General features: G+C 46.5%; 2 protein-coding genes and 1 pseudogene across 2 annotated transcripts in view; all 3 read right to left on the bottom strand.

The window, feature by feature from the left end:
* The window catches only part of LOC125428885 (zinc finger protein 271-like), a 1035007-nt gene that overhangs the window by 169358 nt on the left and 839016 nt on the right, over nt 1–26633 (bottom strand). The gene's annotated exons all lie outside the window — the stretch shown is intronic.
* On the bottom strand, nt 9713–11309 carry LOC125428837 (annotated as a pseudogene).
* Nucleotides 16126–26633, bottom strand: part of LOC125427683 — a 40892-nt gene continuing 30384 nt past the window's right edge. Inside the window, exons 11-14 of the mRNA XM_048487235.1 lie at nt 25188–25820; nt 21525–21749; nt 17511–17698; nt 16126–16800 (exon numbers count right to left, since the gene is read on the bottom strand). Coding sequence (XP_048343192.1) covers nt 16792–16800; nt 17511–17698; nt 21525–21749; nt 25188–25820 — 1055 coding nt within the window. The 3' untranslated portion in view covers nt 16126–16791. The remainder of the gene's footprint in view (nt 16801–17510; nt 17699–21524; nt 21750–25187; nt 25821–26633) is intronic.

Raw genomic sequence — 26633 nt, 5'->3', positions numbered from 1 at the left:
CTTTTGAGGTGGGGGGAGGGCTGAAAGAATTCTGAGAGAACTGTGATCACCCCAAGATCGCCCAGAAGGAGTGTAGGAGTGGGGAAACAAATCTGGTTCACCAGATAATAGTCCGCTGCTCATGCGGAGGAGTGGGGAATCAAACCTGGTTCTCCAGATTAGAGTCCACTTGCTCTTAACCACTACACCACACCGGCTCTCAATGTGATAAAATTTTTAAAAAACAACATGTTGAAAAAGTCCTATGAGACCCTTCCCCCTCAAACCTGCTCTCTGGTATTTAAGAACATAAGAACAAGCCAACTGGATCAGACCAGAGTCCATCTAGTCCAGCTCTCTGCTACTCGCAGTGGCCCACCAGGTGCCTTTGGGAGCTCACATGCAGGATGTGAAAGCAATGGCCTTCTGCGGCTGTTGCTCCCGAGCACCTGGACTGTTAAGGCATTTGCAATCTCAGATCAAAGAGGATCAAGATTGGTAGCCATAAATCGACTTCTCCTCCATAAATCTGTCCAAACCCCTTTTAAAGCTATCCAGGTTAGTGGCCATCACCACCTCCTGTGGCAGCATATTCCAAACACCAATCACACGTTGCGTGAAGAAGTGTTTCCTTTTATTAGTCCTAATTCTTCCCCCCAGCATTATCAATGTATGCCCCCTGGCATATTTCCCAGATATATATTTTTATTACCTCAGTGAGAACTAGGCTCTTGTTAGCTGCCTCAGCCATTGCTTCTGGGAGGAGGTGTGTGCGTGCATGTGTGCGTGCATGTGTGTGTGCATATATGTGAGGATTAAAGGTTATAAATGCAGAATGTCCCCAACACCACACCATCGCTGATCCCAGTAGTATCCCATCCTCAGAGGTGCTCCCATGCGCTCCTGCAACTTCCCCATTCATGTCACTAGAGGACAGGTGATCCATAGGTCTGTTGCTGTGGAAATAGGCATCATCTTCTGCCTTGACAATGAATGGAGGCTAGGACAGTGATGGTGAACCTTTTCGAGACCGAGTGCCCAAACTGCAACCAAAACCCACTTATTTATCGCAAAGTGCCAACACGGCAATTTAACCTGAATACTGATGTTTTAGTTTAGAAAAAATGTTTGGCTCTGAGGCGTGCGTTACTTTCGGGAGTAAGCTTGGTGGTAGTTGTTGGCTTTGCTTTGGAAGGCAATCTGTGCAACTCTTCTTCTCGAACGTGCAGATTGAATCATCCTAATGCCCTAGGAGGGTTTACTCAGAAGCAAGCCACATTGCCAGCAACTGAGCTTACTCCCAGGTAAAGGATCGCGCTTTAGTTCTTCGCATGAAAATCAGTGGGGTTTAACAGCGCTTAACAGGGTTATCTACACTGCTCCCCCAAAACTAGGTCTTAGGTTTAATGCTAATAATCGAGTCCAGTGGCACAGGCCAGCCTAGATGTGTGGGCGGGGGGGGGGGCAGTTCCCCCCCCATGATGAACTCTGTTTGTGCGTGCCCACAGAGAGGGCTCTGAGTGCCACCTCTGGCACCCGTGCCATAGGTTCGCCATCAGTGGGCTAGGAGCTCTATCAGAAGGAATGTGGAACTCAGGACTGGGTTGAGACCTGATGCGAGCAGGCGGAACATGCGCAGCATGATTGGACTGTACCACTGTGAGGGAATTGCACGTTTGCTCATCCTTTTTAAAAAAATTCTCAGTGTATACGGAAAACTAGCACTTCAAGGATTTCCCCCAGCTGTTCTTTATAATGACCTTCCATGCCCAGAATTTATTTACATGGGGAAATATTCAAACATGCACTTTCCTCCATCTGCAGTCTGAAATGTTAGGATCCGGGAAGGACTATACCAGCTGCTACTCCTGTTATGTTTAAGTTCATGGTAATACCAGGACTGGTTTCCAGGCTTCCCAGATACACATAGGGGTCCAACTTATTTGAATGACCCCTGCTTCCGTGCTTTCAACATCACCTTGATCCAACAGGCTTTGACAGGTTATCATGTTTACCTCCAGCCACAAACAGCTTCATCTGCTGAGTTCTGCAGATCAATCTGTTAAAGGTGCAGGAGCAGCATAGGCCTGTATTTTTGGTCAGTTGGTGCCCCTCAAGGGCAGCGCTGTCCACTGGCTCACACTGGCTGCCTCTTTGAAACTTGTTGACAATGTAAAATCCATCCTGCCTTCCTTCTTCAGAAGCAGCAAACTTGAGACAATCGGTTTTTTAGAAACTTTCCAGGCTGGCGTTTGGGACTTGCTTTCCTAAAGACTGCTGGAACCCATCGGGTTCAGTTTTACGGTATTAAGAAGTGCTGATTTTTAAACGGACTCTGTACATACCTGCAAAATGTATTTATTTTGTAAATGTGTTTTCAGCTTTTAAGTAACAGGAAAGAAGTAAGAAAGTGGTTGTTGTGGAGTTTCTATGACCTGGGAGGAGGGGCGGGGGGGGGGGGGGGTCTTGCTTGCTGAAGATTCCGGAAATTTGGTGACGTTCCCATTTTTCATTTGCCCCTTGTTCTGTGTGGCCGTGCCCTCTTCAAGTCAAGAAACCAAATGGAGATCTCGGAGAGGGAAAAATAGGTCAGAAATGTGACTCTTCTCCGTGGCAGAACAGGGTGGTACAAATCTGGAGTGTGACTTGACAATTCTACAAACAGATGAGTGAAATCCACTGACTTCCACTTGCAGTGCAATCCAGATGAAAGGGGAAGTGCAGAGGCGGCAGCTAGAGGCAGTGTGGTGAAAGGAGTACCTCACCACCTCCAAAGGGGTTTCAGGTGGCACGGAAGGGAGGAAAAACAAAAAATTATTCCGCTGGCTGAAATGCACCATGGGCTGCGCAGGTTCCATGCAGTGTAAGTTTGCAGGTCCGGAGGCCAGCGTTCTCAGGCTGGAACATCAGTGCAAGCTGACTAACGTCAACTCCATCACAGGAATGTCTCCCCCCCCCCACCCACAACTGGTGCCTGTGTGAAAGCCACCGCTTCTGTGTAGCAACCCTGACTTCTGTATTTCACTGCTGCAGAGTTGAGGGCAGCTGGCACTCCCCCCACACCCCACTACCACTGGCAGGGGTGCCCCTTGAACTAGTGGAGGGGGAAACGTCAGTGCGGTCCTCCGCTGTTCCCTAAACATGTTCAGCCCCCATTGGGCTGCCTGAGAGGAAACTTCCTTGTTTAGCTAGTATTGTTGGATACAAGCCCAAAACAGCACTTGGTTTTCAAACAATGGTCCCTGACGCCTCATGAGAATCTTATGAGAAATTTGACACAGTAGATCAGATTCTCCATGAGACCATGCATACTCTAGCACCAGCTTTCAAGAAGAAGAAGGAGGAGGAGGAGTAGTTTGGATTTATATCCCCCCTTTCTCTCCTGTAGGAGACCTAAAGGGGCTTACAATCTCCTTGCCCTTCTCCCCTCACAACAAACACCCTGTGAGGTAGGTGGGGCTGAGAGAGCTCCGAGAAGCTGTGACTAGCCCAAGGCCACCCATCTGGCGTGTGTGGGAGTGTACAGGCTAATCTGAATTCCCCAGATAAGCCTCCACAATTCAAGCGGCAGAGCTGGGAATCAAACCCGGTTCCTCCAGATCAGAGTGCACCTGCTCTTAGCCACTATGCCACTGCTGCTCCATTCTGTGTGTAGCTGCAAAGGAGTGGTTGAGTGCATCCCCACAGTCTCCGAGTCATCGTTAAATGGAGAGTATGAATATTTCAATGAATAATGTAAATATGGTACCTCAGGCCTAGTTTGCACTGAGGGAATACATCCTCTTGTGTGGAAATTATATGACCATGGCTGCAGGGCTTATGAGATTAAATGTTTGGCCATGCAAATAATTTCTTCCACCAAAAAGGTTAGCAGGGGAAAGAGCCTAGTTTTCTGGATGCAGGACTCATGAGTGAATGTTTTCTTATGTGAGCTCACATTTGCAATCTGGAATGATCCTATCCAGTCACTGGGGGACCACCTCAGCAAGGATTTTGTGCAGATAAGACAAAGTGAGTGAATCTAACAAGCCTAGCCCTGTTCTCCATTAATTCAGTGCCTGCTCTGGAATGTGCCCCAGAATTCTTTGCAACACATACACAGCTTCTGTGGTGAACTCTCATGGGTTTCCTTAGCAGACCTGTCAAATGTGGGAGTTTCAAAACAGCATCTTAAACTCTCCCTACATTTGTGCACACAGGGAAAAATAATTTGGAAGTGGCATCGTATAAATGCCAAGTCTCCTCCAAATTAACAGAGATGTCTTCTCCCTGCCTTTTTGAGGGGGGAAATCATTTTTGCAATGTCATAAATTCCCAAGGTAATTTTAACTGGATTTTTAAATAGCATTTTTTTCCAGTGGAATTTCCCCACCCCATCAAGTTTTGGAGATACTCAATAATTTTTTTTTAATTTGGTCTTGATTTTTACCATCACCCCCCTGCACCCTCCCCCCCCCGAAACATATTATCTTTTCCCTAACCTCATATCAATGCTTTTGGGGTGGTGTTGCTTCCAGCAAACCTGACTAATCTTCATGGAAAATATATATATATTTTCCATGTATACATTTCTCAATAAAAATAATAAACATATATCAGTGGTGGCGAACCTATGGCACGGGTGCCAGAGGTGGCACTCAGAGCCATCTCTGTGGGTACGTGTGCACAGAGTTCATCGGGGGGGGGGGCGGAAAATCACCCCCAAACACCCAGACATCTAGGCTGGCCTGGGTATGATCCTTTACCTGGGAGTGAGCTCGGTTGCTGGCAATGGGGCTTGCTTCTGAGTAAACCCTCCTAGGGGCGTGATTCACCCATTCAAAGTGTTGCACAGTTGCTTCACCAAGTTTACTCCTGAGTAACGTGCGCCTCGGAGCCAACTGTTTTTTTCTAAACTAAAACCTCAGCATTCAGGTTAAATTGCCGTGTTGGCAGTTTGCGATAAATAAGTGGGTTTTGGGTTGCAATTTGGGCACTCGGTCTCGAAAAGGTTCGCCATCACTGACATATATAGTGTGAAGGACTTAACCAAAGCTCTGACTAACTGAAATGTCCAAAAAGCCACACAACAGAGGAGAATTCTACTGTGAGAAAAATTTCAGTCTGAGAACTGGTCCTACATAATGTGTGAGGGAATCCGTGTCAGAGATAAACTGTATGAACGCCGTGCCCCAGCCTAGCCTGCAAGAAAAGCTTCAATAAGCAGATCTCACCTCACAAGACCTGAGAGAACCCACACAGGGGGGAAAAAACTAATGTGGATGCATTAGTTGTGGGAAATTCTTCAGGAACAGATTAAACCTTCTCAGACATGAGAAAATCCGGGGGAGCGGGGGACGGGAATGGCAGCATAATGTAGAAAAAAAATGAGGAAGGCACCAAATAAGGATCTAGTGTGATCTACTGCGGGAGTCTCCCAAGACACTTTAAAAGCATGTAAGAAATCTCAGACAGACTCATATCCAAAAATTATGATCTGAAAATTCTGTGGAGAAATATCACTTTGGCAAGCCATCCTTTGCGTTCTTCTGAGGATTAAAAATTAGCCTATATTACAGGGTCGTTTTAAAGATTTAATGAGAAAAATGGGAAAAGTGAGAATGATGTTAGTCGATGTTCTCTCCATACCGGAAAGTGGAGTATAAATTTCTCAATAAAAACAATAAACCTATTATTACAATAAACATCAAAAAGAGTAACACCTTCAACCATAAAGAATCTGAGCCAGTGTGGTGGAGAGGTTATAATGTGGAAATAAGATTTGCTTTATTTAGGTTATCTACGGTCCGCCTTTCTCAGTTGGATCCAAGGCGGACTACGTAGTATAATCCAGAAGCCCAAGGTTTTAATTCCCACTCTGGGGTGGAAGACTGTTGGGTGCTGTTGGGCCTGGAACATACCCTCAGCCTAATCTACCTCACAGGGCTATTGTAAGGATAAAATGGAGGAGGGGTGAATTGTGTGCGCTCCCAATGGCACCTGGTGGGCCACTGCGAGTAGCAGAGAGCTGGACTAGGTGGACTCTGGTCTGATCCAGCTGGCTTGTTCTTATGTTCTTATGTGTGAGCCACTTTGAGTTCCCATTGGGGAGAAAGTTGAGGTAACAAAATAAAGTAAATAATCTTCGGTGAGCAAACTGATTATTTTGTAGATTGAGTAGGGCTCTTCTTTTTCAACGGTTAGCAATACTACAGTCCAGGAAAGAAGTATCTGCAGATGCCACACAGTTCACTCTGTCTGCAGATTTTATGTGTTAAAAGTAAATTTCAGGAAAAGTAAGGTAGAGACATTTAAAGAAACAGAGATAGATACAGAAGAAAAAAAAAGTAAATTCAATTTTTGGGGGGCGAGGAGCTGATATCACATCATCCAATGAAAGGTGGCAGCGGATTCAGCATGAATACAGGATGAACGACATGGCCCCGGCCCAAATTGCTGAGACACACGGGAATTGAGGACACTTAACTGAGGCAGGTTAATATGGCCCACGGATTTCAATAGGGCATGTGTGAGCCCGTCAACAGAACTGAGCAATAAAGTATTTCCTAGAAAGTACCATTTCAGACTTCAGACAGTGGTGGGAAATAAAAATCTCCCAAATGGAGAAACATGGAGGTTAAGGCAAAACTCCCTGCCAAGCGAGTTTTCCAGCTACAGAATGATTTGTATAGATCGCAAAATGTTGATCACACAGTGCTCCATGGGGATCCTGCAGCAGTAAGTTCCAGGAAAAGTGATTCTACTCAGAAGAAGTAGAAGAAGAGTTTGGATTTCTATCCCCCCTTTCTCTCCTGCAGGAGACTCAAAGGGGCTGACAATCTCCTTGACCTTCCCCCCTCACAACAAACACCCTGTGAGGTAGGCAGGGCTGAGAGAGCTCCGAGAAGCTGTGACTAGCCCAAGGTCACCCAGCTGGCGTGTGTGGAGTGTACAGGCTAATCTGAATTCCCCAGAGAAGCCTCCACAGCTCAGGCGGCAGAGTGGAGAATCAAACCCTGTTCCTCCAGATTAGATACATGAGCTCTTAACCTCCTACGCCACTGCTGCTCCTGGATCTGTCAAAGTAAATGTGGCATAAACATTGATCCTAATTCATACTGGCCCAGTGCTTGTGGGCCGTATTAGCAATCAGCAATGCCCGTCATCTGTTAAAGTGCCACCATCTCTTTTTTCCCCTCCTTGAAAATATAACATCAGACAGATCATCTCAAAAAGCTCAATTTTAAATCAAGAAGAAGAAATGATAGACAGCCATTACTCCTAGAGGCAGAATATTGCTACATTTTAAGTTTGAAGGGATTCCCCGGCTAAAAAATTCTTTTGGAATGGTTAGTCCTGTGTATGTAACAAATCCACCCATTAAAAAAAAATATTTCAATGCAGCTAGAAATTCTTAATCTTAAACAAACAAACAACGCAGCTTTGTATACAATCCAAAGATTAGTGCATTTGAATCCCATCAGAGACAAAACTGATTCACACACAGACACATATCAAGCATTCACAAACCACAATCCACTACCAGGGGTAGGGAACCTGCGGCTCTCCAGATGTTCAGGAACTACAATTCCCATCAGCCCCTACCATCATGGCCAATTGGCCATGCTGACAGAGGCTGATGGGAATTGTAGTTCCTGAACATCTGGAGAGCCGCAGGTTCCCTACCCCCGCTCTAAGCTGAGCACTAGTCATCAGCTTAGTGGCTGAACATCTGTTTTGAGTGCAAAAGGTCACGGGTTTGAACCCCTGCATCTCTAAATTAAAATGATCTCTGGTAACACTACTTGGGAAAGGCCTTTCTCGATCAGGAAAGACAATACTGAGGGCTTTTCCGTATGAGGTTTTTAAAATAGGCTCTGGCCCCTTGCTGTTTTGATTTATCCCAATTTCTGCAAGCCTTTTTTTACTTTTTTGGACCCTTCCTTTATTTTCTGGGTTTTTTTAAAAAAAGACTGCCTTTACCTTAAAAAAAAACCCATATGCCTTTTCTTTTTAAAAGACTTAAAAAAAAAACACTGCCTTCTCCCCCTAAATTTTGAGTCACATTTTCCCCTCATGAGTAACGTTTCTGTTGGTTTGCTCTTTACTGCCTGCTCCTACCCAACTCCAGCCTACTTTTCAGTGATTGGACTGTCATTGTCAAAACACTTTCTCTCCATACCCGTTGCCCTGAAGACAAGTGGTTTGGGTTTTTTTTATTTTCAAACAAGAACACTAAAATATCAGTACTATTATATTGTTGTAATAGTAGGCTGATCAGGTTCACTGAATTCCCAGCTTTTTTTTTTTTAAAGTAAGAAGTGTTTGGATTTATATCCCATCTTTTCTCTCCTGTAAGGAGTCTCCAAGCAGCTTACGAATTCCTTCCCTTCCTCTCCCCACACCTGAGGTAGGTGGGGCTGAGAGAGTTTTGAGAGAATTGGGACGAGATTTTCAAGACTTTATTTTAACTGTCGGAAGGGGAAGCTGACGAGTCTAAACGTCAAACTGTATCTAAGGCCCCTTCCGCACATGCAAAATAATGCGTTTTCAAACCACTTTCACAACTGTTTGCAAGTGGATGTTGCCATTCCACACAGCTTCAAAGAGCATTGAAAGCAGTTTGAAAGTGCATTATTCTGCATGTGCGGAATGAGCCTAAGATTTACAGACAAAAATGCACCAAATCAAACAAAAATCTCCCGTGAGAAAGGAGATGGGAGGAGGATGTAGGGGCAGAGACATAGCTAGGAAAGAACCACACACTTGATCCCAGTTCTAGCACAATTTTGGGGCTCGAAGCAGCCCGCTGATCCGGACTGCCGAGCTGGATCATGCCTGCCTAGCAAGCGGAGATTTCAGACTCGGCAAACCTCCTGCTTCCTCCACTGCCAGATCACGGGGTTTTTGTTGGGGCTGCTCTGGTATCATGAAGAAATGGACTCTAGTCAAGTCAATAATGAACACTGACAGGTCAGACACACCATTCTGAAGATGGAACCGATAGATAAGGCATTCACTGCTCTTGAGCATTTGTTCATCGCAAGCTCTTTGTTCAGATCAGATGAGGAGCAGCTGAGCTGAGGCCAATCCATCTTCCAGCCCTGAAACCCAGAGGCTGCCCCGAGGACTTCAATACTTTGCAACAGATCAGGGTGCAACAGAACTAACAAGGAAATGCCAGTGGCACTAGTAACTTCTAAGCCAGTGATGGCGAACCTTTTCAAGACCGAGTGCTCAAATTGCAACCCAAAACCCACTTATTTACCGCAAAGTGCCAACACGGCAATTTAACCTGAATACTGAGGTTCTAGTTTAGAAAAAAACAGTTGGCTCCGAGGCACATGTTACTCGGGAGTAAGCTTGGTGAAGCAACCGTGCAACGCTTCGAATGGATGAATCACGACCCTACCGTGTTTCCCTGACAATAAGACAGTGTCTTATATTAATTTTTGCTCCCAAAGATGCGCTATGTCTTATTTTCAGGGGATGTCTTATTTTTCTGTGTTCTGTTCGTCGGGCATGCTTCCAAACAAAAACTTTACTTTGCTGATCGCTTTACTTTCAGGAGGGGATGCCTTATATTTCGCACTTCAGCAAAACCTCTACTATGTCTTATTTTCAGGGGATGTCTTATATTCGGGGAAACAGGGTAGGAGGGTTTACTCAGAAGCAAGCCTTATTGCCAGCAACCAAGCTTACTCCCAGGTAAAGGATCATGCCCAGGCCAGCCTAGGGGTGTGTGTGTGGGGTTGATTTTCCGCCCCACATGATGAACTCTGTGCACGTGTGCCCACAGAAAGGGCTCTGAGTGCCACCTCTGGCACCCGTGCCACAGGTTCGCCACCACTGGACTAGGAAATCCAAGTCCACATTCCCACTCGGCCACAAACCCTGCTGGTTTCACTCTCAGTCTACCCTCCCTCACATGGTTGTTATGATGATAAACTAGGGAAAGGAGAGTCACATATGCCACCTTGAACTCCATAATGTAGCAGCCTGAACCCTGCTTGAGATCTTGGGGAAAATCAGGATTATGGTGTAGCCAGAAGATGCAAATCAGAAAGGAAGGAATTATGTTGTATGGACAGGACTGGAGCATTTGTATTAAAAAGTGTAACAAGGTCGGCGGGGGGGGGGGGGGGCCCCCTGGAGGATGCATGTTACACAGTATAATGCATCATGGTTACCGAAACCATCACAAATGGAAAGTCAGTCCGTGCTCCTCCCCAGGGGGAAGGCAGGCCATGGACATGATTGAGCCTGGAGACACTTGGGGCAGCAGGCAATTGCCAGCTCTGTGTGGACTCATGATTCCTCAGCACTTTATCTCTTGCTGAGAGACAGGAATGCCTCCAAATCCCCCTCGCCCCCCAGCAACAAGTAGGGTCATTGCTTTCCTTTTAAATCCTGCCTGAAATATATTACAGTGGGTAAGAAGCAGCAATGAAGCAGTGGGTAAGAAGCAGCAATGAAACAGGTGAAGGACATGAAGGGTAGGTTTGGTCAGTTTCTTTGTGATTCCCAGAGGGAATAGGGGGGCATTGAACCAAGAAGTCTTCCTGGTCCTTTGCGAGACGATCAGGTTTCCACTCCCAGGACAGGGGTTTGACTTGTCATCATCTGTAAACTTTGATTTGATGTTGTAGCTGCCCTGGGCCAGCATACCCTTGAGGACTTACTCCACAGATGTTAAGAACTCATATTCCTCAGCACATGGCCCATAACTCCCAGCTATGCAATCAGTCTTGTCCATTTTTACTCTTGTCCTGAATGTACGTTGAATGTACTTCCATCCTGAAACAATTTCCTTGTTCATCTGCAATGAGATCTTTATCTGGTTCTCCACACCTTCCTTGCTTTGTGAAACTCTCCAAGTCACCACTGACATCCAACCGCAATCCACCAGGGGCACTGGCTCAAACCAGAGTCAGTTTTGTTACCATCACATTTGGAGTTCTGGGATTAGCTGCAGTGGTTACATTTCCAAGCAGGGTCTCTTTGTACTTTCGTAAACTCTCATCATCTTTGTCTTGTTCCTGGATCTCCCGGATACTCTTCTGGGCAGGCGGCTTGTAACTGACTAATCCTCCTCATTTTTGGCTGCAATCTGCACCAGCTGCTCAGGGATAGGTTCTTGTTCAACCATCTCTGCAAGTTCAGCCTATGTCTTACTGTTATAGTAGTTGCCTGCCACCACCTAGATCCCCCCCCTACGTGCATCCCTGCACTTTCATCAAGAATTATGACTAGCCCAAGGTCACCCAGCAGGCTTAATGTCTAGGAGTGGGGAAACAAATCCAGTTCACCAGATAAAGAGTCCACCACTCATGTAGAGGGGCAGGGAATCAAACCTGGTTCTCTAGAGTCCACCACTCTTAACCACTAGGGATCTGCAACCTGTGGCTCTCCAGATGTTCATGGACTACAATTCCCATCAGCCCCTGCCAGCATGGCCAATTGGCTGACGGGAATTGTAGTCTATGAACATCTGGAGAGCCACAGGTTGCAGATCCCGCAGAGATATAAGTAAAAAGGGATATCTCAATGACAGAAAGGGCTAGAGACTTTTAAAAAATGAAAGACTGGAATTCAGAGAACTATTAAGCCTATTTTAACAACTACATACCACGTTTCCCCGAATATAAGACAGTGTCTTATATTAATTTTTGCTCCCAAAGATGCGCTATGTCTTATTTTCAGGGGATGCCTTATTTTTTCTGTGTTCTGTTCATCGGGCATGCTTCCAAACAAAAACTTTGCTATGTCTTACTTTCGGGGGATGCCTTATAGTTCGCACTTCAGCAAAACCTCTACTATGTCTTATTTTTCGGGGATGTCTTATATTAGGGGAAACAGGGTATCAATATTTTAGTATATATATATATTTTTAAGGGGGCAGTGCTGTGATCCCACCAGTGACTACATTGATGACGACAACACCGCCCCTTTAAAATCCAGACTATTTAAGGCACTTGTGGAAGAAAATAAACTAACTCCACAGCTGTGAAAATGAACAGGAAGGACAGATGTGCAGAACAACAATGCCCAAACTGATTCCAATGCATATGGATTAGCTGCTACCACAATCAGGAGTAAATCAAGCTTGCAGAAAAGCCCTCAGCTAGATTACCTGACTTGGCACAAGGCAGTTTTGTATGCTATTGAGGGCTCCTTATTGCTTTGGGAAGGCCCCCGATTCTGTGGTAGAATGCCTGCTTCACATACAGAAGGTTGCTGGTCCAAACCCAGGTATTGCAAAAGACCATCCAAAGACTCCTACCAATCAGAATTTACAGTACTGGATTAAATAAATTTATGGTCAGATTCAGTCCTCCATATCTCTGGCTGAGATACCATTTGTTGCTCTTTAGCTACATACATCATGGCAGAACAGAAGTTGCATAGGCCTAACATATGTCCCTTGATCTCTCACCTGATGACCCCTCTGACTGACTGAATTGCTGTTGAACAATATTGCATTAGAGCTGATAGGCTACTAAAAAATCGGTTGGCAGCCTGCATTCACTCCCTCCTGTCCACGGCCTGCATGCTTGCGTCCACCCCAGCATGTATGTCGTCCAGACTCAACAGGAATATTCAACTTCCTGGGCGGAGGCACTTTTACCCAGAGGTGGATCCACTGCTCTCAATCACTTCAGGAAGTGGTTGGTCAATTCTTTCTGAGTGCCGAAGACAAGCAACCTCCCTGCCCAATAGGGACTGGAGGTGGCGTGCAAAAGGGCCTGTTTCTGAATCCCACCACCATCGGAACCTGTTATTAAAATCTTTGGATCCCACCACTGCACTTACCCCTTCCTACTTTCATTCCCACTTTGTTTTGTGGATCCACCACATAAGAACACTCCCTCTTGGTTGCTCGTGTTACACGATTTAACTTCTCAACACACACTGTTTTCGCTCCAAATTTGTTTGCTACCAGCCCACCTCTTACCTAAAACTGAGGGATTCAATGAGGAAACCATACTGAGGATGCAGTATTCCCAACTACAGATACCATCAGGGAAGTAGTAATACTCACAAATATACATTCAGATACCAGTCAAGAGCATGAGACAAAATATTCTAAAGGACAATGCTTCTATTTTTTCTCTTGCCAAAATGAAATAGGTTGGGAGTGGTGTGCCCCCTTTGCAGTACCCCCAATTACTTCATTGAGGGCAGAAGGATAATCTAAGGGGCCAGAGGCGTAGCTCCAAGGGATGGTGGGGGTGCATGATGCGTGATTCCCCCCCACAGCGCCCCCCCACACACTTACTTTAGGAAACCGAGAAGGCTGGAGAACAGGCATTCCTGTTCTGGTGGGAACTACATTTCCCAGGAGACCCTGGGAAACGTAGTTCCAACCAGAACAGGAAGGTCTGTTCTCCAGCCTGCTCGGTTTTTTAAAGTGAGTGGGAGGTGAAGAGGCATGGGAAGGAGAGAATTTCTAAACCAGAGTCTTGCTTGCCGGGCACAGTCTGGCCCAGCTACGCCTCTGCATCAGCCCCTGTCAGCAAGGCCAATAGGTGCTGAAAGCCACAACAGATGGCTCAATGCAGGGGTCCCCAGTGTGATAACCATGAGCGTCATGGTGCTCACTAACCCATTTCCGGGCACGCAACAAGTGTTTCTAGAAAGTGGCTGAAGCTTTTGCCCAGCAATGCTTCTGATTGGCGGTGCACATGTTTAAAACACTGATTTGGCAGCAGTTGCCAGTACAGCATAAGCAACTTCACTGCAGCAGCCATTTTGTGGCTGCGTTGTCTCCTGAAGCAGCCATTTTGTGGTTGGTCCTACCATGCTACATCAGAATCCCAAAGGTACCTGCATACTCAAAGAGATTGGCGATGCCTGGCTTAACAGGTCATGAGTTGTGCCAATTCAAAACTAACAGTAGTTTTCCTACTGTAATCCTAAAAGCCCTTTCCTGGGAGTCAGGCTTATTGGACAGACTCTCATAGGAGTCTGAGTAGGCATGCTTAGAGTCATTCCCTTAGACTTCCATCTGCAGCATTTTGCAGAAGCTGTCCCATTCAATTCAATGACGACAAATCCCTCTTGAAGGTTTATCAGAAGTCCAGTTTATACAAACAACAAGCGAACGTGTCTGTGGGGAGACTGGGAAATCCCCCTACACCCAAATCTCTTCTTCCTAAGATTATATACTCTTTTAGCGGTTTGAACATCTGCCATTGTTTCTTTCCTCCCAAAGTAACTCTTCACTCCACTTCATGTTTCAGGCCTTCTGGGGCATGCTCAGTCCCCATCAAGACATTACGGGAAGTGGTTCTTTTGAGTAACTGACAAAGTTCTATTTTTCCCCATACCTGGGTAATCCCCTGACTAGACAGATAGACCTAAGTTGCTTGTGGGACTGCACAGAGCTTGCTGCTTTTGTAATTGAAGTGGATGAAGTAGGTGAGACAATACTTTACAATGTTCAAAAGATTTTGCTTTTTGCCTGCAGACCGCTCAAGGATTCCGTGACTCCCTTCAATTCAGAAACCGAAAATGAAAGTTGGAAACTTTTTCATCTATCTCATAACACACTTTTTTTCAAATCGCTAATCTCTTTTTCGTCATGAGTTTGAATGTCAAACTGACAAGAGAATGCAGGCTTTGAAATCAAAGAAGTGAAAACAACTTTTAAAAGAGTATTGAAACTTTTTGATGCAAAAAACCCGCAGGGATTGGTGAAAATTGTTGATAATCTAGATGAGCAAAGTTTTGCTGTCCAACTGCAGGATTCAACCCACACAATCTACCCACAAACTCAGGCTGTTACATTACTTATGGATTTATAAAACCTGCACGCAAATGCGCCTGCGCACACACACTCACACACAAAGGGAGTGCTGAACAAAAAGAGGAAATTAATAAAAGAAAAACATTAGCTGCTGATCTCATCACAATGGCTGCCAAGCTATATTACGCAGTATTAGCTTTCAAAACTATTTAGCTTCGTCTACTATTGCAAAGTACCTCAGGCCTGATTCTCGCATTTGCTTCCAACAAGGTAAATTTCACCACAGTGTGACTTCTTGGCATCACTTTTGCGTTGTAAGGACTCTCACCAAATCTGCCCCCAAGCAGCCAGGGCCAAGACTGCCTGTACCTCAGAGAGCTATTGCAATGCTGAAGTGGGCAGGACTTCGTTCTTGCCAGACAGAGATATAAAAATCCTCAAAATGATGCCGTGGAAAAACAAGGCTGCACAGTGGAAAAAAATTTACTGTGAGAAACGTGATCATGAGAATCGAGTCTTTGTCAGCAAAACCCCAACCAAATAAAAAAACCAAAAACAAAATGAGAAACATGATGCAATTTAAGGCAGCGTTGATGATCTCGGTGGGTAGATCTATCCCAACCGGAGGAAACCCTTTCAAGAGGTTGATCTGATCCCCTGTCAAACCAATTTGAGTTCCCCCCACTTCTTTAAATATAACAAAATTATACAGCGAAGTAGTCCAGATTCTGCCTCCCCTCCCTACAGGGCTGTCAAGAGCTGCCATCAACCCCCCCCAAATTTCCTGCTGGGCTCTCCTTCACATTCACAGGAACTCACACAAAGTTGGACCAAATAGGCCACCATGATTCCCTAGGAACACTTTCCCCAGGTCCTCCAGGGAGATCCTGGCCCACCCCCCACAGTTTTAAGGCCCACGTCACCTCTTTCCTCAGCAGCCCTGCCTCTCACTGGAAAGTTCAATTCTACAACCTAAAAACAGTATGCAACTTTAACACAGTTGCATCTATTTGTTCATTTACATAATTCACTCTGCTTTTCCTACTGATGCAGATAGCTACACGAGGCCCCAATTCAGAGGTGGGATCCAGCAGGTTCTCACAGGTTCCCGAGAGTAGGTTACTAATTATTTGTGTGTGCCGAGAGGGGGTTACTAATTGGTGATTTTGCCACGTGATTTTTGCCTTGATTACTTCCTCTTCTCAGCAATTAGTCGCATAGAACTTGAAGCAGTCCAGGAGGTGCACCGCTGCGTGCATGGCAGCCTGCAGCTTGCGTGCGATTTGTTTCCTCAGCCAAGGATCCGAAGGTGCAGCGGCTGCATCCTTGCCACAGCCCTGCCCAGGAATGCCCCGCCCCCAGAATGTCTGGCCACACCCCCATCGTGCCCTGCCCAGCCCCATTGGCGCTATGCCACAGTTTGAATCCCACCACCATGGGAACCTGTTACTAAAATTTTTGGATCCCAATTCCCACCTCTCGGACCATGGGTAATCCTACTCAATTCACTAGCTTCCCAGATTCCTTTGCATCCTTAAGGGCTAGAAACTTGATATGCCCAAATTACTCAGGAAGCTGAATTCTCTCAGCTTCTGTACTTGTGCAATCCAACTGTGGAACAGAAAAATACATATCACCTGAAATGTTGACGCTTCCAAAAACCTAAACCATCAAGATTTCTCTCAGGATGAATTCTTCTGAAACATAACGACAACTTTCTCAGACCCCTGGTGATAATACTAGCTTATGACTGGGTGACATGCACATCAATCACTACAAATCAGCTTAAAAAAACAAATGTGGCCCTTAAAATGTTAATATTTAGCTAAGAAGTCCCTTTTTCCTGTGTGTCTTACAGGTTGGATGGGCAAATAGCCGTTAATACTAGCGAAGGAGTGAGAACACAGTTTTGCGTTTTTCAAGTTTTTTTTCAAGAGAGGTCGCTTGTGAGGCAAACTCTGAAGGTTTCCTTTATTTCCTTCTGGACTAACAGCTCAGATGGACCGCACCGTCTTCCTAATGTGGGTTCCTCCAGTGGTTCCAGTGGAGTCAAGGATGAAGCTGGCATTTGGAATTACTTCATTTTAAGCCATCTGAGGAAAAGGGAAGGGGACGAAAGGAGGGAAAAACAAACGAAGCTTAGACCGAGGGGTATTTGCCCACAAGAATAAAAGATACCATGCTGTGGACTTGGCAGAAAAAGGCAGATGATTCAGATTCTGTATCAGGGAGGCAGTTCTTTTGGTACAATGAGAAGCAAAACAGTAAGTTTATATACATGTGCACCGTTATTTTTGCTTCCCAAAGGCCCAGATCTCACAGGGATGCTAAACCTGAAAACAACCACTCTGACAGAGACTAGCTTTTAAAGAAAATTATGTGAGGCAGATTTTGTTTTTGTTTTTCTATAAAGGAGCATTTTAGTCTTGCACATTCCCTCACTGTGAGGTCAGTAAACAGGTTTTAATATCACAGTGTGAACTCATCTAAACCCACAATGTGATACCCTGGGGGAAAACCAGACATTTATCCCTTCCCAGGACCTTTTTCTCAATTTTTCTGGCTGAAAATTTTGGGGCAAACACTGCAAATAACTTCTTTAAGTAAAATGCTTAAGACAAGATGGGCATCAGATGTTGGGGAAGAGCAGAACTTGAAAGCTTGCTCCAGGCATCGTTTTCTGTGGATACACCCTGCTCATGAAAACTCAGGTTCCAAAGACCTCTATAGCCATAAGAACTAGGAACATGCTTTCTTTTGGGCAGAAAGCTGATTTTTGGGACCATCTTTGTTTAATACCTACCCCACACTGAGCAGATCCCTCCGATTCCTTTGCTGGCGGTTCCACTGATCCAAGTCTGCTTTCAAGGGCAACCTTGGGCTTTGGGAGAAGATCCCCCGAGGATCTGCGTGGTAATGCGTCGCTGAGTTCAAGTTCAGGGCTTCTTGGCGGAGGATTTTCTCGCAGGTGCTCCGTCACCCTGCTGTCACCTAGTAAAGAGAAGTCAGACGAGTCAGCTGAGGATGTGGCTCAGTGGCAAAGAATCTGCTTGGCCTACAGACGGTCCCAGTTTAAATCCCCAGCATCTCTAGTTAAAGGATCTGGTAGCAGGTGATGTGAAAGACCTCAGTCTGAGACCCTGGAGAAGAAGAAGGAGAAGAAGAAGAAGAGTTGGATTTATATCCCCCCTTTCTCTCCTATAGGAGACTCAAAGGGGCTTACAATCTCCTTGCCCTTCCCCCCTCATAACGAGCACTCCTTCTGTGCTTCTGCAGTAGCAGCCTCTGCTTCTGCTTCCTATGCACAGCTGGCTCATCACTGGGTTCCCTAGGAGGATCTGTAGGCTCTTCCACCTGTATGTCATCAGGCAGGGAAGAATTGGGCGTTGGCTCTGCTGCCTGGTCTTCCCCAGGAGCAGCCAACTCTGGCTGCACCGTGTCCTCAGGTTCTGCCTCAGAGTCCTCTGTAACCTGGTAAGGACCCAGGGGCTGGCTCATGACACTGAGCAAGCAAAGAGTCGGGGTAGTGGGGAGGGCTGCTGGTGCCAGTGGGGTGGGAAGAATGCGGAGTCTGGAATGAAAAGAGGGAGAAGGAAAATGGGATTTCAGCTACTTGCCCATTTGAGTCCTCATGGGTTCCCACTGTTTGTGGGGCTGAGAGAGCTCCCTGTGAGGTGGGTGGGGCTGAGAGAGCTCCAAGAAGCTGTGACTAGCCCAAAGTCACTCAGCTGGCGTGTGTGGGAGTGCACAGGCTAATCTGAATTCCCCAGATAAGCCTGCACAGCTCAAGCAGCAGAGCGGGGAATAAAACCTGGTTTCTCCAGATTAGAGTCCACCTGCTGTTAACCACTATGCCGCTGCTGCTCCCCTGCAAGTCCACTGCAAGTCCGAGTAGAAACTGTTGACCTTCATTGACCAAGGCTCTGATTCAGTACAAGGCAGATTCATGCTTAACAGGAACACTGGGGGAGGCCTTGATCTCTATGTTCTGCAGTTAGCTCTCTGGAGGAACTGGCTGGCTGTTGTATGAGACAGGATGCTGGACTAGATAGATCCAGTTGGGCTCTTCTTATGAAATGAGGCAGTTCATCACCTCATAGTTCACTTCTCTACCTTCCTGATAAATCTTGACAGGCCTCCTCAAAACAAACCATTAAAAACTGTCTGGAGCAGAGAAGGGAGAGATTTTGAGAGGCTAAATTTCTGATCCCCAGAAAACTCTAAGGAGAAGAACACAAACTATAACAAGGAGTAACTGGTTGGCCACTGCATGACCAAGCAAGATATACATAAGAACATAAGAACATAAGAACAAGCCAGCTGGATCAGACCAGAGTCCATCTAGTCCAGCTCTCTGCTACTCGCAGTGGCCCACCAGGTGCCTTTGGGAGTTCACATGTAGGATGTGAAAGCAATGGCCTTCTGTGGCTGTTGCTCCCGAGGCAGCCTTTTCCCTGGACTGTTAAGGCACAATCTCAGATCAAGAGGATCCAAGATTGGTAGCCATAAATGGAAACTTCTCTCCTCCCATAAATCTGTCAAGCCTTTTAAAACTGTATCCAGGTTAGTGGTATCCACCACCTCCTGTGGCAATATTCAAACACCAATCACCGTTAGTGAAGAGTGCTTTCCTTTTTTATTAGTCCTAATTCTTCCCCAGCATTTCAATGGATGCCCCTGGTTCCTAGTATTGTGAAGAGAGAAAAAATTTCTCTGTCAACATTTCTACCCATGCATAATTTTATGGAGCTTCAATCATATCCCCCTCAGGCGTCTCCCTCTCCAAGCTAAAAAAGGTCCCAAGCTGCAGCCCTTTTCCTCCCATAAGGAAGGTGCAGTCTCAATCATCCTCGTCGCCCTTCTCTGCGCTTTTCCTATCTCTTCAATATCCCTTTGCTTTTGAGATGTGGCGTAGACTGAACACAGTACTCAGGTGCAGTGCATACCACAGCTTTATATAAGGGCATGACAATCTTTGCAGTTTTATTCTCTCAATTCCCTTCCTAATTATCCCCAGCATAGAGTTTGCCTTTTCACACAGCTACCCATACATTGAGTTATTGTTCCATGGAACTATCAACTAAGGCCCAAATCCAGCACCTGGTCTGTGACCCCAGTAAGCACTGACCCCTGTAGCGTATGCTTGAAGTTTGGATTTTTTTTGCCCTATATTGCATCACTTTGCATTTTGCTACATTGAACACCATTTGCCATTTCTTAGCCCCTCACCTAATTTATCAAGGTCAGCTTGGGCTCTCGCAATCCTTTGTGGTTCTCACCACCCTACATAATTTGGTATCATCTGCAAACTTGGCCACCACGCTACCCACCCCTACTTCCAGGTCATTTATGAATAGGTTAAAGAGCACTGGTCCCAATACGGATCCTTGGGGGACACCACTCCCTACATCATACAAGCACAGAATGACTTAGCTCAATGGAGGATGTCACATCCAGAGGTGGGATCCAGCAGGTTCTCACAGGTTCCCGAGAGTAGGTTACTAATTATTTGTGTGTGCCGAGAGGGGGTTACTAATTGGTGATTTTGCCACGTGATTTTTGCTTTAGATACGCCCCTCTTCTCAGCAGTAGCGCGCAGAACTGGAAGCAGTCTAGCAGGAGGTGCACCGGCGTGCGTGGCAGCCTGCGCTTGCGTGCATTCGTTTCCCGCCCAAGGACCGGTGCAGCAGCTGCGTCCTTGCCACAACCCCACCCAGGAATGCCCCGCCCCCGGAATGCTCAGCCACGCCCCCGTCATGCCCCGCCCAGCCCCATTGGCACTACGCCACAGTTTGAATCCTACCCCCATGGGAACCTGTTACTAAAATTTTTGGATCCCACCACTGGTCCACATCCTATAGTCTGAATACTGAATATTATGTATGGCATTATATATGACGAGGACAGCTGATCAGATAGTGACTACAAGACTTATGGGTAAGATCAACTGCTGATGAAGCGGGAAAAGCTAACCACAAAACCGGCAATACTGGGGAGCTTGTCCCATTTTTGGACTTTTGGATTATTCCTGATTGCGCACTTTTGAGGTGTTGAATTCATAGTGACATTTTGGCTTTATTTGGAGTCCAGTTTGCATTTACATGCTATAGTTTGTATGCTATTTGCATTAGATCTGCACAGTTTGTGTAGCCTTGATATAGTATTGTTTGTGTTTTTGTGGCCAGTGTGTGAGGCAGGACACTGGACTAGATGGACCCTCTTTCCTTTTCCCCATAGACTTGAATGATTATTGATTGCTAAATGGGCAAAGTTGGGGAGGGAGAGAGATATCCTACTTGAATCTGGATGGCCCAGTCCTCAATTTGGGCCAATGCACTGAAATGACTGACAGTGTGTTTCTGCGTATATTTATGATTTATTGTGCGTGTGATTTCTAATAAAGGATTCACAACAACCAGTGCTGTTACAGACCAACCAGTTCAAGGGTCGTTTATGTTAAATTGTATATTTTCAGTTCAGTGCTTTTCAACACTGGCTCCTCCTTGATTGCTTGGTTTGCACTTTAATTCTGAAAGGATGCTGACCCTTGCATGTTTTGGCAACATTCAGACGTTGTACTTTGCCTTGTTGAAGGACACAAAACCACACACCATACACACTCTCTCTTCTTGCAACTCAGACAGAAAATGAGTGTGTTACAAAGCAATTTAGCTTCCTTGACACACTAATTTTCTCTATGAAGGTTTCTTTTTCCTCAGTAAGAAATAGCATTCGTTCAATCCCACAAGCACCCACCAGTAGTCGGAAGCGGCAAGACTACAAACAGGTTTGCCACAGCAGCATGAAGGTGACTTACAGGAGTCGCTGGTTCCTATGCCATTACGAGTCAGGGAGAGGCCTCGAGGAGAGTCTGAGGGGTCAAGTTCTCTCTCAGGCAGGGCCCTGGACGGCTCCACTGGTCCTTCAGTTTCGCGGCTGATTCTGAGGCCTTGCCTCTCCTCAGAGTGCCGGCTGTTGAGCAGCCACGGCTCTTCCTGTGGTGCACTATGGGACAGCATGTCAGGCCTGGAAACCAAATATTCTGGCAGGGTGAAAACAGGAAAAAAAACTAAATGAAAAGAGGAAGAGAGTTGAATTTTATTTGTTGACTTCACTTCGGCTCCGCCTTTTCTGCTCAACAGAGGCCCAAAGTGGCTTACATGGTTCTCTGCTCCTTTCTGTCCTCACAGCTACCCTGTGAGAGGGGTTAGGCTGAGAGGGCATGACTGGCCCAAGGCCACACACTAAGCTTCCATGGCACAGCCAAAATTTGAACCTGGGTCTCCCAGACTAGTTTGACACTCTAACAACCATACTATGCTGGTTATTCATTTTCTGATGTTATCATTGAGGTTATAAACCCACTAGATAAGGTCTTCTTCCTGGGAGTTTTAAAGCAATTCCGCCTCCCCCTTTACTTCCTGATGTTTCACAAACAGTGGGGACCCGTGAGGACTCAAAAGGGCAGGCAGCTGAAATCCCATTTTCCTTCTCCCTCTTTTCATTCCAGACTCCACATTCTTCCCGCCCCACTGGCACCAGTAGCCCTCCCCACTACCCCGACTCTTTGCTTGCTCGGTGTCATGAGTCAGCCCCTGGGTACTTACCAGGACACAGAGGACTCTGAGGCAGAGCCTGAGGACACGGTGCAGCCAGAGTTGGCTGCTCCTGGTGAAGACCAGGCAGCAGAGCCAACGCCCAATTCTTCCCTGCCTGATGACATACAGGTGGAAGAGCCTACAGATCCTCCTAGGGAACCCAGTGATGAGCCAACTGTGCATAGGAGGCAGAAGCAGAGGCTGCTACTGCAGAAGCACAGAAGGAGTGCTTGTTTGGCAGCAAGATATGATAAGGACTGACTGCTCACAGAATCTCAGCCCCCTGAACAAGGCTGTCTATAAAAACCTTGCTGTGAGCTTACTTCTGCCTGAGTGCAACAAGTGTGTTACCTGTCGCCGCCATGTGCCTGGTTTTTCATTGATTCCTAGATTGCTCCTCGGTTCTCCTTGACCTATTGGTCTGTGACCTGACTACACCTTGCCTGCCGCCTGCCTTAACCCATTGGACTGTGACCTGACCACGCTTGTGCTTGCTGACAGCACACTCACCTCATCCCTTGCAAGGGCCTGGTGGCCATCCACGAGGTTGTCAGGGCAACCGACAACCCTGCCTGAACTCTGCTTTGGAATGGGCAATCATGTCCATACGTGCAATTGCTACTATTAACCTTTGGAATGGTTGTTTCCAAATTAGGGGAGGTTTGAAGACATAGGCTTTTTCCACATGGGCCAATAAACACGGGTTAATGGTGGGATAAAACCTGGTTTGGGGGGAACTTCACGTGGATCCCACTCGTGAAGACGAATCCATCCCAGGTTTTACAAGAATCGCAATTTCTGCAATTCTTTTGCTTTAATGAGCCACGGCAAGGCGCGTTATGCGGCTGTGCTTGTTTTTTGTTTCACTCCCGGCTCCCATCTGCAGGCACTGCTGGCTCTAGCAAGGCTTGGGGGGAGCATGTGTGCCTGCCTGCGTGGCTGCGCATGGGAGGGAGGTAAGTTTTAAAAAAGTTACCCCCCCAAAAGCACCTCTGTGCAAAGGTGCGTGCCCTGGCCAACGTGCTGGCTGTCCCGGGGCTATGCAGGGCTCTTTTATCCCGGCTGCAACCCGGTCTACATTTGCTGTACGGAAAGGGCCTAAGATTCTCCCTGGTTTGCAGAGTCCCAAATGATAGCTGCGGCTGGCCCAGTTGCACAGATTTTTCTAACCACTCAGAGGCCAGCCCTTGGCTCTCTGGTATTGTAAGTATTAGGTCAAAAATATGCACATGTCAGTCAATTAATTGTATGAATTTGAATCAGTTAGTAAATTGATAAAATCTGCTCAAAAGCAGAGAGCAGTTTAGAGTAAAGCAGGATTTCCAGGCACGAGGGGCCGTCTATGCCTGGTATAACCTTCTGTCCCTCCCGGTGAATGATGCATCAGCCAAGGTTACCCTGAATACGCATGCAAATCTATACCATGTTTCCCTGAAAATAAGACAGGGTCTTATATTAATTTTTGCTCCAAGATATGCGTTAGGGTTTATTTTCAGGGGATGTCTTATTTTTTTCCAAGATTTTGCACCCCACACGTGACCAGGGAATCTGTAACTAGGGCTTATTTTTGGAATGGGGCTTATATTTCAAGCATCCTCCAAAAATCCTGAAAAAACATGCTAGGGCTTATTTTCAGGGTAGGTCTTATTTTCGGGGAAACAGGTAAATAATCTACATAGTATATAAGCTGAAAAGTGGACTGCGGTGCTGTGTAGTTTCCGGGCTGTACGGCCGTGTTCTAGCAGCATTCTCTCCTGACGTTTTGCCTGCATCTGTGGCTGGCATCTTCAGAGGATCTGATAGTAGGAATGGAAAGCAAGTGGAGTATAGATACTGTGAGGTCAAAAGGTGAGGCTCTCTGAATAGAGTAGCCTGGCATGTGAGTCACAAAGAAGTCTGTAGCCTGGGAGTAACAATGAAAATAGCAAGGTCAATAGGTGAATGCATCTGAATAGAAGTATCCTGGTCTTTGTTTCCTTGGTTGCTATTGTCTATTTTCATTGTTACTCCCAGGCTACAGACTTCTTTGTGACTCACATTGCAGGCTAATTCTCTATTCAAGAGAGCCTCACTGCCTTTTATTCTCACAATTATATATACTCCACTTGCTTTCCATTCCTACTATCAGATCCTCTGAAGATGCCAGCCACAGATGCAGGTGAAATGTCAGGAGAGAATGCTGCTAGAACACGGCCATACAACAGGCTCCTACAGCACCCTAGTGATTCCGGCCGTGAAAGCCTTCGACAATACATTGAAAAGTGAACTGTCAAGTTTCATCTGACTCATGGCAAACCCATGAGGTTTTCAAGGCAACAGTTAACAGGAGTGGTTTTCCACCGCCGGCCTCTGTGGAGAAATCCAGGACTTCCTTGGTGCCCCCCCCCCCGCCCCAAAAGCCAACTCTGCAGAGCTTCCAAAATCTGAAGAGATTGGCCTGGCCTTCAGCCATCCAGGTTAGGATCGCACAGTGTATATAGCAGGGGTCCCCAGCATTTTTGAGCATGAGGACACCTTTGGAATTCTGGCACAGCTTGGTGGATACAGCCACAAAATGGCGACCATCGCAGACCAAGCCAACCCCAAAATGGCTACCAGAGATTCCCTTCAATCACATAGTGAAAATCTGCACAGCCAGTCAACTCCCTATGGGGCAATCAGATTCCTTCCTGGGCAAAATCCCCACCCAACTCCATTCACTTTCCAAAAAAAACCTCTGCAGACTGCAGGAAAGGTGTTGGCAGGGACCATGTTGCAGATCCCTGATACACAGAATGCAACTTTCTTGCTAAGCAAAGCATTATTATTCTACACCCAGTACTACAAAACTCCAAGCCAAACTTTTCACAACCTATTTTTTTTCCAGATGTTGCTTCCCCTACCTGGGTGGATTCCTTCCAGAGGGTCAGGAATAGCGGAGCTGTCGTAGAGACTCTCCCCGTTGTTGAAGCACTTGTAAGAATTGTCCCCCAAATGGACTCTCTGGTGCTTGGTCAGGTAAGGCCTCCAACGGAAGCTCTCCCCACACTGCAGGCACTTGTATGGCTTCTCGCCTGTGTGGATCCTCAGGTGCTCAGTCAGGGTGGAGCGGCGGTTGAAGCTCCGCCCACACTTGGGGCACTCGTAGGGCTTCTCCCCTGTGTGAATGCGCAGGTGGGCATTGAGGTGCGTGCTTTGGAAAAAGCGCTTCCCGCAGGCCAGGCATTCGAAAGGTTTCTCCCCTGTGTGGGTCCGGTGATGCTTCACCAATTCGAACTTGTACTGGAAGGCTTTCCCACACTCGTGGCACACGTGCTTCTTCTCCACCTGGACGATCTTGATCTGGCTGACATCGGTGACGTCGTTCCCATCATGGGTCAGCTCCGCCTCGGTCTTGATAGGCCTCTCCAGCGACTGGCCCTCTGAATCCTGCTTGCCGTTGGAAGGTTCTGGGTTATGCATGGACCCCTGCTGATCACCTGACTCAGCATTCTGGAGACCAGCCTCTGCCTTCCCATCCCCCATAGCAATCTCTGCTGGGGAGGAAGGGTAGAGAAAGAGAGTCAAAGAGAGAGAATGCTTGGCAAATGCATCCAGAAAAACGGCAAGTCATTTTTACCTAAAACAATGAACAAAGCAGTTGTACATCAAGTCAGAACACTGATTTGTCTAGTTCCAAATTATCTCCTCTGACCAGTTATGCAACCTCTGAGTATTTTGTCTAAATACCTTTTAAAAAGTCAACTGCATGTAGTGGAAGTATTCCTTGTTTCTTTTTTGAACCTTGTCACTGACTGATCTCATTCACATGCATTCTTATGATATGATAGGAAGAGAAACTATTTCTCTCTGTCTATGGCAATTCTTAGAGATACCAGGAAGTGACACAGGGTAGCTTTAGGAATTGCAAGAAACTCACGGTCAGAACTTCTTGTAAGTAAACAATGCCTTGTTTTTCTTTCTTGGCACTGTTCTACCCCCCATGACCAGTGGTGGGATCCAAAAATTTTAATAACAGGTTCCGATGGTGATGTGATTCAAACAGTGGCGCCACCGCACACAGGCACCTCCAGTCCCTATTGGGCAGGGAGGTGGCTTTAGTAACCCCTTCTCGCAGTGGTGGGATCCAAAAATTTTAATAACAGGTTCCCATGGTGGTGGGATTCAAACAGTGGCGCCGCCGCGCACACAAGCACCTCCAGTCCCTATTGGGCAGGGAGGTTGCTTCAGTAACCCCTTCTCACAGTGGTGGGATCCAAAAATTTTAGTAAAAGGTTCCCATGGTGGTAGGATTCAAACTGTGGCGTAGCGCCAATGGGGCTGGGCGGGGCACACCGTGGCCATGGCCG

Source organism: Sphaerodactylus townsendi, linkage group LG03, assembly GCF_021028975.2.
Source record: "Sphaerodactylus townsendi isolate TG3544 linkage group LG03, MPM_Stown_v2.3, whole genome shotgun sequence".
NCBI lineage: Eukaryota > Metazoa > Chordata > Lepidosauria > Squamata > Sphaerodactylidae > Sphaerodactylus > Sphaerodactylus townsendi.
The sequence above is the reverse complement of the archived record's forward strand: the minus strand, read 5'-3'. Positions and strand labels throughout refer to the sequence as shown.